This window comes from Schistocerca nitens, chromosome 3 (assembly GCF_023898315.1).
Source record: "Schistocerca nitens isolate TAMUIC-IGC-003100 chromosome 3, iqSchNite1.1, whole genome shotgun sequence".
Classification (NCBI taxonomy): domain Eukaryota; kingdom Metazoa; phylum Arthropoda; class Insecta; order Orthoptera; family Acrididae; genus Schistocerca; species Schistocerca nitens.
This window is the reverse complement of record NC_064616.1, coordinates 714,919,468-714,931,997: the sequence shown is the minus strand read 5'-3', so window position 1 is coordinate 714,931,997 and position 12,530 is coordinate 714,919,468. Positions and strand designations below refer to the sequence as shown.

Sequence of the window (12,530 nt, the reverse complement as noted above, 5' to 3'; positions counted from 1 at the left end):
TAAGAAAGATTGCACTCTAGATTTTACATTTCTATCTCTTTTTCTTAACATTTTAGGTAGGCATCATGGTTTTAAAGTTGTGTGCACTGATGGCTTAAAACAAGGGGACTCACGCAAATGTTCAGTAGTGTTCACTAACTGTGTCTTCAGGATTCACCTTTCCCGTGAATATGCTGTGTTTTCTGCAGAGCTGCATGGGATCTTGAAAGTACTGTAGTAGAAGAAGTGTTTTCAGGGCAAACTAATTTCTCATCTGCTCTGATTTTCTTAGTTGCAGTTTTTTGGTAAGCAGGATGCAGTGTGTTATCTTGGATGGAGAGCTATTGTCAGATGTAGAAGTAACTTCGGGTGTACCCCAGGGAAGTACATTGGGTCCCTTGCTGTCATGCTGTACGTTAATGACCTTCTAGACAATATTAATAGTAACCTCAGATGTTTTGCAGATGATGGAGTTATCCGTAGTGAAGTACAATCTGAAAGATAGCAATATTCAGATAGGATTTCAAAGTGGTGCAAAGATTGACAACTTGCTTTAAATATTCAGAAATGTAAAATTGTGCACTTCACAAAACGAAAAAATTTAGTATCGTATATGGGAATTGGCGAACTCCTACAAAGTTAGTTAGTTAGTTTCATGTCCCATGGATAATTTTGCACGATAGATTGTAGTGATGTGAAATGAGTCATTTTACGGTCACATCACAAATTAATTTGTAAATATGATTACATTCTAAACATTTCTAAGTTTTTTTTTCTCCAAAAAGAAAAAATAAATACAGATGTGAATTAGTAAGTCCTACCCACCACCTTTTACACATTACAGTAATAGAAATCCTTCTACAGAATAGGAGGAGTTGTCAAGGAGAAACTTTCTGAGTTTGTTTTCAAATTTTACGCTGCTGTCTGTCAGACAGTTTATATCACTGGGTAAGTGATCAAACATTTTTGTTGTCGCATTGTGCATGACTTTTTGTGCTAAAGACAACCTTAATGCGGAGTAATGTATGTCATATTTCCTTCTGATATTTTAATTATGTACATCATTGTTCCATTTGAACAGTAGTGAATTGTTTACAACAAACTTCAGGAGGGAATAAATATATTGTGAAGCAGTACTCAGAATGCTCAAATCCTTACAGAGATGTGTACAAGATGATCATGGGTGAGCACCACATATTATTCTTACAGCACGTTTTTGCACACTGAAAACTTTCTTTCTTAAAGATAACTTACCCCAGAGGATTGTTCAATATACTTTGGTGTAACATTTTGCAGGAATGTGAAATGGAATGATCACATAGGCTCAGTTTGGACAGTGTCACAGGGATGATGAAGAAACTGAATCAGCTGACACTTGAAGATAGATGTAAATTATCCTGAAAAAGCCTACTTACAAAGGTTCAAGAACAGCCTTAAATGATGACTCTAGAAATATACTGCATCCCCTTACTTGTCACTCACATAGGGATCATGAGGACAAGATTAAATTAATTGCAGCAGACACAGAGACAATTAAATGATCATTCTTCCCACACTTAATATGTGAATGGAATTGGAAGAAACCCTAACAACTGGTACAATGCTCTTCACAGTGATTTGCAGAATATAGATGTAGTTGTAGGTATAGTTTTGACATGCATACACATTCAGTATTGGGTATACTTTTTACAATTATGTTTAAGATAAAACTTTTTATGTACTTTCCACCAGATGCATGACAGACAGCCAAATGATAATCAAACTTGTCCCACACTCTTGAAAGCATGTCTGGGGGGGGGGGGGGGGGGTACTGCATATGCGGTTCTGTTGAAAAATCAAACTTTTGGCATGTTCTCACAATTTTGGAAAAAGCCAAATCTCTAACATATCTAGGTATGTGATTCCTGTTTGCATTGTTTCCCCAAAGAAGAAGGGACTGTAAATCTTTTCTTGGAAAATGATGCTAAACATACGAAACTTTGTGTAGTCTCTCTTGTGCCCAACTACATTATGTGGCTGCTGTGATCCTCAAGTTCTTATGTTGTTTTACTTGACTTTTCCAGTTAATTGGAAAGTACCCTCATCACTGAGTCCTAAACACGAAAGGATATAGGTATTTTCCATTGATTGAATTCACAAACCTCTACACATTGCTGTATATCTCTGTCATGACAGGGTTGTAGCTATTGAATCCTGTATGGTTTGAAATTCAAACATCACTGCAAAGCATGTTACACACACACACACACACACACACACACACACACACACACACACATGACAGATGGCTAACCCTTGGCTGGCAAGATGAGTAGGCTTCTGTAGACTGTGTGGAAAATTCTGCTGAATGTGATCAGCATTTTGAATGAGCACACAGGGACTAACTATGGTTTCAACTGCAACATTTTGTCGAGTGATATACTCGTCATCTTCTGGCGAAGTGTCGAGATTTTGCGGATGCCAGTCCCTTTATACCTGCAGCATGCCCCCCACCACTTGGTTGCAGGAGGCTGGGTCCAGGGGAGTCGGTGGGCGGGGAAAGGGGATGTGTCGCTCGTGTCTCCATCAGAGCATTCCGGTCGCGTCTCGCGAACTGGACGGTTCTTGGTGCGTTCACAGCATATTACAGCTTATGCTGGATTCCAGGCTGCACTAAGTTGATAACCTTTGTTCCTGTTCACAAGATTCTTGTGGACCCGTATTTCTATCGATTCTTGAATGAGGCTGTCCCAGCAGCTCCTAGCTTGGCACAGCACCGTGGTGTTCTCGAAATCAAAGGTGTGGTTTTCTTTGATACTACGTTCAGCTATAGCAGATTCCTCTGCCTCTCCGAGTCGGATGCATCTGATGTGTTCCTTGCACCTTTTTGAGATGCAGCACTGTGTTTGTCCAATGTACTGTGCACCACATTCACAGGCAATGCTAAATATGCCAGATGTGTTGAGTTTGAGTGGTACTTTAACTGAGCCCAGCAGCTCTTTCATCTTCGGTCGTGGTCGGAGGATGGTATTTGTGTTCAATTTTCTGAGTAGCCTCCCAATTTTGGCTGAGAGGTGCCCCAAATATGGCAGAAAGGCGAGTCTCTTGTTAACTTCTTCTTCTTCTTCTTCTTCTTCCCAAAATTTGTCAGCCTGTCTCCTCTTGAAGGCCCTACCAATCTGTGTTTCACTGTACCCATTTTTCTGAAATACCTCTCTTACGTGGTGTAATTCGTCTGAGAGGCTTTCTTTGTCACAGATGACACCCACCCTATGTACTGAGGTGGTTAGTACTGACTGGCGTTGCACTGGATGGTGGCAGCTGGTTGCATGGAGGTACTGTTCTGTGTGTGTCTTCTTTCTATACACAGAATGCCCCAGTGTGCCATCTGCCTTCTTCCTAATCAGTATGTCCATGAATGTAATACAGCTATTCTCCTCTACTTCCATTGTGAAGGTGATATTCTCATGTGTGCTGTTTAGGTGGTCCATAAACTCCCCCAGTGTCTGCCTGCCATGCTGCCAAATCACGAAAGTATCGTTGACAGTGGAAGAAGTGCCTGAGTTTACGGTGAGCAGTTTGTAGGGCCACCTCCTCAAAGTGTTCCATATAAAGATTTGCGATCCCTGGAGCTAGGGGAGATCCCATGACCACTCCATCCACTTGTTCATAATGCTCTCCATTGCACTTGAAGTAAGTGGTTGTAAGTGCATATTCAAAGAGCTTCACTGTTTCAGGCGTGAAGTGCTGATTAAGGAGTGCCAAGGCGTCTTGTAGAGGTACTTTCGTGAACAAGGAGGTGACATCGAAGCTCACGAGTAGGTCATCTCTCTGTATTTGGATGTCCTTCAGTATTCTCACGAAATCTGCGGAGTTTTTCACATGATAAATGCTGTGTCCCACCAGTGGTTTTAACAGTGTTGCCATGTATTTGGCCAGTCCATAACTGTGACGGTTGATAGTGTCTAGGATCAGCCGTAGAGGTACCCTATCTTTGTGAATCTTGGGCAGTCCATACAGGTGTGGTGTTGTTGGCGCTCTGGGATACAGCCATTTATTCACTGCCTCTGGTAGATCAGATTTCTTCAGTAGAACCACGGTTTTCCTGGTCATTGTCGAGGTAGGATCCTTGTTGAGTTTCCTCTAAGCTGGGTCTTGCATCGGAGAGCAGATTTTCTGTTGGTAGTCGACTGTGCGAATCAGCACCATTGCATTTCCCTTGTCTGCTGGGAGGACCATGGTGTCAGCATCATCCCTCAATGCGCAGATAGCCTCTCGTTCCAGCACAGTAATGTTGGCTTTCAGGAGTCGTGACTTTTTGATGATCCTGCAGGTCTCCCTTCAGATCTGCTCAGCTTCCTCCTTGGGTAGGCCCTGAATTGCTTCCTCTATGCTGCTGATAATGTCCTGTTTCGTTATGGTCCTTGGTACAGGCGTGAAGTTCAACCCTTTCGTGAGGACAGAAGTTGTGGCTGCATCCAGCACCTTATCTGTCAAATTTACAATAGCTCTGGTGCTATTTGTGACATTCTGGATCGGCTTAGCTCCAGAGAGTCTGTCGAATTTGCTGATCTATTTTGCAACAGCATGCCGTTTCTGCACCTCACTGTCGGTGTGAGAGCTCCAGTCAACCCACTCCCAAGTATGTGCCGTTAATGTGCGAGGAACACATCAGATATGTCCAACTTGGACAGACAGAGAAATCTGTTATAGCTGAACATAGTATCAAAGAAAACCACACCTTTGATTTCGAGAACACCAGGGTGCTGTGCTGAGCTGGGAGCTATTGGGACAGCGTCATTAAAGAATCGATAGAAATACGGGTCCACAAGAATCTTTGGAACACTGACGAAGGTTATCAACTTAGCATGGCCTGGAATTCAGCATTAGCTGTGATACACTGTGAACGCACCAAGAACTGTCCAGCTTGCGAGACGTGACCAGAATGCTCTGATGGAGACAGGAACAGTGCACCCCCTTCCCCCTCCAGCCTGCCTGCCGACTCCCCTGGACGCAGCCTCCTGCGGCCAGGTGGTGGGCGGGCATGCCACAGGTATAAAGGGACCAGCACCTGCAAAGTCTCAACACTTCGCCAGAAGATGATGAGTATGTCACTCGTCGAAATGTCGCAGTTTGAAGACACTGCCACCCGGCTGCTGGAAGCCTGAGAACTCTTCACCAGATATATACACTGGGAAAGCATACATTCACAATCAGTGTCTTGAAACTATTGGTGCCATCATCGACTGCTGTGGGCTGCAGGAGGTGCAGTGCCATAATGTTGGTGAAAATCACACCTCACTGTTGTAACTGAATTGCATGTGTTGAAATGGAGAACACAGAATGCATTTTTTTGTTGTGTTATCACACAGTTGATAATGAATGAACTAGTGGCACCAGGTAGACCTCTGCTGGTAACTTACAAGTGGCTTTAAGTTAAATTTTTGGTTTCAGTGCATATGTTATAATTCTTCCCAAGTTTCTGTTGTCATTCGTGTGGAAGATAGAGTCCTGTGAAATGGAATTAATCTTTTTGAAAAGCCCTATATATTTTATTATATCAAGACAGTCTGTTCAGTTTGATTTTGGTGAAAGTGACACTGACTCCAGAAGTCTACAAGTTTATATTGATAATGACATAGTTTCATAATCATTTTTACTTTATCACAAGTTTAGGGCAGACATGAGCCTAATGTACACAGCAAGATGTAATGTTGGAGATTATGATGGTGGTGGAACTAGTCTAGTATGTTAATGTATACCTTACATTAGTTACACTTCAAATGCACTCTCCATCTTAAGCATATTTCAACAATAGATTCAAGTTGTAAAATTTCAGTTTTAAAATTTCATGAGTGGTATATGTGTTTCAGGTATTGTGCAAAACTACCTAGTGATACATTTACAAGACTTTCCCCACTGTGGTCCCTGAAAAGTGAAGAAATTAACGGAAAGACCCACTACATTTGTACTGTGCGCCTTCCTATCAATTCTCCTGTGAAACACAATATTGTGGTGAGTGTGAAATTTCATATTTTATGCTGATATTGAAAAAAATTGGTGTTGTGCAAAATATGAAACATTTGTTCAAACATGTATTGTTAAAAATGGTATAATGGCAAATGATATACAGGGTCTCCCAATGCCTACGAGGGTTCTTGCACGACGCATTGCAGCATTAGAAACATGTCGTATTCTTCATCAAGCAAGGGAACTTGATGATAACCTCATGCCAGTTGGAAAGGAACGTTTTCACATACATGAGGAAGGTGACCAAGTTGGTGACCCTGATGACCCAGAGGACGTTGCTTCTCGTGATTCATTGGAGCCAAAGCCAGGAACAACAAAGCGCCGGCAGTATTACTATAAGCGTGTATGTCTAACTTCTTATCATTGATTTTCCTATTAATCTATTTTAAAAAATGTTATATCAGTGTCAGTATTTAAAAACTTAGAACAAATGAAAAGTAAGTAGTTAGATGGAAATAGGGGAAAAAGTTAAAACAGAACTGTGCTGATAAAAACAATGAGGAGAATATTCTATATATGTGTATACATCACGGGGAGGTTGTTTCATTTGCAACAGACTTGAGTACAGATGGTCAACATTACAACAAGAAAACAAAAATGCTTGACCAAATAGACATAGGAGAATTGCTCATGATTGAGTTCCATGAGTCATTGGGGATTAGTTCTGGTATTCACTTAGATATGAGGAAAGGAGGACTTAGCAATTTGATTCACTCAAATCTTTGTATGGAGAGTCATTGGCAGGATTGAAGCTGCAAAGTCACAGTATGAGGCTGCAAATGGCACTGGAGTGTCCCAGGGTGGAATTTCACAAATGACACCTCACTTTCGAGCAACAGAATCTGTCTGAAAATCGGAGCAAAGTCATTCACTATCAGCTACTGTCATACACCATCATTACCTTTTGTTCACTGTTCATTGAAACAGTTGGCAAAATGCATCATAACTTCAACAGATCTTGCATACAGTTACAGGATGTAGAATATCAACTTCAACTACTTGCAGTCCACTTCAAGAACATGTCCTCTATGTGTATGGGCTTTTGCCACGTGCTGTTATTGACATGACACCATAGTGCCCAAGTATATTGGGCCAAGGAACATTGATGGTTGAAGTATTCCCAATGAATGGAGTTATGTTTGTTCTCTAACAAACCAGACTTTAATGTGTATCCTGATGAATGATGTATGTACATTATGGGGCGGCATGGGATGCAAAATCACCTCCTTTAGTACATGAAACATTTCATTGTCATTGTAGTGGAATGACAGTGTAGGTAGGAATTAGAGAAGATAGTGTACCTCCACATCATTCAAAATGGTTCATTCACAGTATAGGGTTTACAAAAGAGATCCTTCAATCTTCTGTTCTGTATTACATTAGTCACACTGTCAATTGTTTCCTTTTTTGTGGCTGACATTGCTTGCTCCATAGAAGTCCACTGATAGACAGCTTTTTACAAATGAATGTAACAATTGAATGTCATGGCAGGCTTGCTCCTTGCTTTGCCCTTAAATACTTTCGATTATATGGGGTATGTGCTTGGACCAGTATTCACATGACCGTTCAAAATCCAGAGATTACTCTTCTTCAGAAGTAGCAAAAGGTGCCTTGGAATGTATTAATGATCTAAATTACTCCAAGTCATGCAGGAGTGAAGAAGTAGTAGCTGTGTGGGGGGCCCAAAATCCATATGAACTATTCCAGTGGCACAAAAATTCTTGTGTCTTGACACACATACTCCTAAATGATAAACCACCAACATCAATATATAGTACAATACCTATATTCTCCTGTGTATAATATTATAGTGAAATGAAAGCTTAACATAGCCATCTGATACCATAACTGTTTTGGTTAATGTATTTGAGTAGTCATGTTCTTGTATCATGTGTTCGAATTCGGATACTGCATGTCCAGATTGGGATAACCTTTTTAGTAGAACCCAATGAGATATTATTGGAGTGGCAAAGTGACAATGTTCAGAAGTGAAGAATATATGTGAAATAATAGCAGCAGTACAAGAAAGAGATGGAATTTAATGTTGTGTTGGCAGTGTGGTTGTGAGGTGGACCACTATGTTTTTAAAGGTGTGCTCATGTTGATTAAATGATACCACAGGTATCTTAGTACAAATTTTCAAAACATATGTTTAAAATTGTATTTATATTTCACTCCGCTTCATTGTATACGTAGAATTTTAGTGTTCTATCATCTTGCACAAGAACTAAGATCCCTGCTTAAGGCACAGATAGCCAAAATGCTTGTATGGGTACTAAAAGCTGAGGAAGTTTTTTACTTTTATTTGAATGTCACATGTTTAGTTGACAAATGTTCTTCAGGAACAGGGAACACATTTGCTTAATGATGATTTTCATTTTGTAGTATGTGACGCTGGCCACCAGTGCTTTGTCTTCAGAGTTCTGCATATGTGCATTTCATCTTGCCTTTACTCAGTCACTTCCTTTATCTCTTGGTGCTCCATTTTTCACAGGATATTTTGTGAGAGGCTTTCAAGATGAACTTCTTCAGCAACAAAGAATACTGTAATGAATTATTGATCCATATGTTAATTACTGAAGGTTATGCCTATCGCATTATTTGTGAGTATCAATAATAAAGTACATACAGCACAATGTCATGGTCCTAAAAAATATATGCAGGAGCTATAAGTGCTCCTGCACATATTTTTAGGACCATGCACTTTATTATTGATGCTAGCAAATAATGCATTAGGCATTATTCATTATGTTTTGAAGAAGGGCAAGAAATTAAACTTCTAATATGCAACTGGTTGCTTATTATTTCATTATATGTTAGATTTGACATCCGTTGGGTTAATCGTAGAGCAAATACTACTGTGTCTTAGGTAAGTTGGCTTTTAAGCAGGTTTTATAATAATTTACTGCCTTTCTACAACTTTATTTAACAATAGCTGCAAAGAAATTAGTACAAAATGGAATTGGTACCACAGTCTGTGCATGAGCAGGAATATATCGACATGTTTGAAAAGCTACACATTGAAATTGGATATGAGTTTTATGTGGTGCTGAAACAGTCACTAACACAGCATACAGGTTTTTTTTAGATTTAACCACTAAATCAAGACTGGAGACATAGTAAAAGGTATGTACAAAGTCAAGCAAATATTATGAGTTATTGACAACACGAGAGACAAATGTTAATGAAGAGGCTCTTCATGTGGCACTATGGTTTTAAAACCTTGTCTCTATCATGTTGATGGCCATGACTTTGACAGCGCTGCAGTTGGTGTTGCTGGAAGATGCTGCATTGTAGATATGAGACTGCCCTTTTCTCTTTCCTCCCTTCCCTAAAGATGAGATGCTGACTGCTGGAGCTGTAAATTGTAGTGGCAGTGTTCTGCTTCTATCACTACAGAGACAGTGGACACTGTTGCAAACCACCTTGCCTAAAAATAAATCGAAGGCAAATCTGTGATTGGTATCTGACATCTCAGTGTCAACACACTCCTATGTCAGTTCTTATAATACATTGTCATGATTTTGTCTCTGCTTTATTTGACTGAGATGTATCAAAGCATTGCTAGTCAGTTATAAATTAACCATTTGAGTACCAGTGGTTTCTGCCTGAAGTCACCCTTTTATTGATTTTATTTATTTTGAAGTACCAATGACTTTCGTAAGAAACAACTGATGCTATTGCAAGACGGGGACTTCTAGTTGTTTATATATGACCATATTGAGGGGAGCATTGACAGTGAAAGTAACTGTACCTAAGTTATTGTAATCTGAATGTGAGTTTGTACTATTACTTTTATGAGTATTATTGAAATGAAACCACTAGGAAAGTATGTAATTTTGCTAAATTTTATGGCCATTTTTGGGTTTTATTTATGACTTTAATTTCTTTTAGCCATGATGAGTTCATGGAAGTTTTTGTATAGGAAAAATGTGAATTTGCTTTCAGATATATCACATAAAATGATAGGAAGTAGAAAACTGTATGCCTCTGTGATTCCAAAGTGAAACCACCTTCTTAAAAGAACTGATGTTTTCTCTTTGGTAATTTATTTTTGTATTCATTGCTTACTATGATAATAAAGGTTAATTATGTGGAAAATTTTAAAATTATATTTTGTTCATATTGTTGGGACTAAAATGGTTATGAAATATTATCAGAACTGTGGATCAGTCAAACTACCTTTAATTTGTGTTGTATTATCTCACATATATATACTGTACTGGCAGCATTAAATAGTTGGTTGGAAAACTGTAATGCCAAGACACAACGCTGCTTTATAGAAATGATGTGTTAGCATTACTACACGTGAGCTGTCATTTATGATATAGTCATTCCCATTAATAGAGATATTGCCATATTCTATTGCTGTTTTCATTGTCCCTGCTTTAAAAAAGGATTTCAAACTAATTTCATTTTTTTGTCTGAGCTGTCAATTGGCAAGCACTTGAATAAAAAAATAGACCTTTACACTGTAGTTGTCAGGTAGTTTTTCCAGTTCACTCATCAGGAGAAAGGAAAATGTAGGCAGTAGTTAAAAATAAAGAAGAAGGAGTAAGATGTACTCTGAAGACTCACACATCACACTGGTTCTGTTTCTCATGAAGTCAGGCTTAAATGAAAGAGTGCTGAATATTGTAGAGAGAGTAATACTTAAAATTAAAATATTAATGTTGATTGTTGGGCTTAAAGAAAGTACAAGTGACTATCAACAAGTAGAAAAGGGGCTTGTAATGTGGAGATTGCATGGAAGTAGGGAAATCTGGGAGGCCCTCATCACTCTGATGTGGCTGTTTCATACAACAACACAAACTTATGCATAAGACAGCAATAGGTTTCATGTACAAAAGAGAGAAACCTGAAAACAGTAATTTCCCCGAACCTTCTAACTAGATTTTGAAAAGTGGAACGCCATTGAATTCGCCTCTTTTGTAACTATATTACTAGCAGCAGAAATTACTATAGTTCCATTGGAAAAAGTGAAGTTGATACTGATATCTCTGTAATAGTGGTGAAAAGCTGTTGTATGTCATTTGGTGAGGACTTTCTCACAATTATTTGGGTGGGTACAGAATTACGATGTCTTACACAGTTCAGGAAATATCTGAGATGAACAACTTAACTGGATCACTCAATATATCATTCAATTATAGAATGATCTAGTTATAATCACAAGACAACTGCAAATTTGTATACCCAACAGTTTACTGTTTGAATGTGTTGTCATTAATTTTCTGTCTGTATTTGTAAATACTAGTTTGTTTCTAAATCACCACATCTTTTCTGTGCATTTTTGTTTTTAACATGTCTTCTTTTTGTGTATGCAGATCTCTGATGCTCTGACAGATTGCCGTCCAGTTGCAGGCAAGCCATCTTTGTTGTATAACTTGTCAATGGTGTTAACTTGTCCTTTGCCTGAGGAACAGAACACAAGAGGTAGGAAGATATATCCTCCAGAAGACTCGCTGCAGGGTTTTGGGATTGTAACATCAAAGACTATACCGAAGGTATGTCGTTCAAAGTCTTTGCTCTTTGTTGGTTATATCTAATAAAAGGCTTGTGGCTATTTTTATAAATAGTTCATTCATTTTCAGTGATATAACTTTTGTACCAATCTAAATGATACCAGTGTGATTTTGTAGCCCATAGTCAGAGTATAAGTTACCATGTGAAGTGCTCCAGTATCATTTCCAAGGGAGGGGAGAATTAGAAAGATCACAGTGGGCTGAACAGTTTGTGTAGTCACAGAGCATGAGGTACATGAGACTGCTGTTGGATGTTGTTGATGATAATGATTTTTTTCTTTGACATCTTTAAATTACTTATCTCTGGTTCACTCTTACTACTTTCATACAGAGTGCAATGTTTGCTATGCCAAGTAGGGTTCAATTTTTTAAACTCGGTTGAAGATTTTTAATACATATATGCGAAATCTGCCTTGGAAAAATATATCATAAATACAAGGGCACTTTCAAACTGGTAGTGTAGCTGAACAGTGTCATGGTTCTTAAAGTGTATGTGTAATTACCAAGCAAGACTGGAAGTTTCTAGCTGAATGAATCACCGTTGTATATTTCTTGTTTAACTTTTGCAATGTCTGCCTTTGTATTTCTTTTGTTTGACTATTTATCATAAATTGAGATTATCTCATAAATATCCAGAAATACTGCCTTTGGAAGTTTTCTAATTCTGCTTAAGAAGAGCTAAATGGATCGGTGTTTTATTCATTTAATTGCAGTTTCTTTATGTATCAGTTCATTGGCCATGCAGTATTACATTCTGTGATCATTCGAGTAACACCAGCAAGTAATTTCTTTATTTTTTTGTGCTGTGCACTTGACAAGATGAAGAATAATGATGACAGTTGAATGGTTGTAGTATGTATTACTAAATTTACACATTGCTCATTAGTTTAATTCAGGATAATGTTTCTTGAGTTTGACATCGCTTTCTGTGTATATACTCCACATGCCTGTGTACAGTACAAGATGGAGGGAAATTCTTACTATTATTAGTGACTCTATCCTACTCCATTATCCTAT

The 12,530-nt window shown here is 38.7% G+C and overlaps 1 protein-coding gene across 1 annotated transcript in view; it reads left to right on the top strand.

Moving 5' to 3' along the window:
- The window catches only part of LOC126249733 (endoribonuclease Dcr-1-like), a 284,524-nt gene that overhangs the window by 208,661 nt on the left and 63,333 nt on the right, over positions 1-12,530 (top strand). The window contains exons 13-15 of the mRNA XM_049951411.1: positions 5,832-5,973; positions 6,092-6,331; positions 11,316-11,495. Of these exons, the coding sequence (XP_049807368.1) occupies positions 5,832-5,973; positions 6,092-6,331; positions 11,316-11,495 (562 nt within the window). The remainder of the gene's footprint in view (positions 1-5,831; positions 5,974-6,091; positions 6,332-11,315; positions 11,496-12,530) is intronic.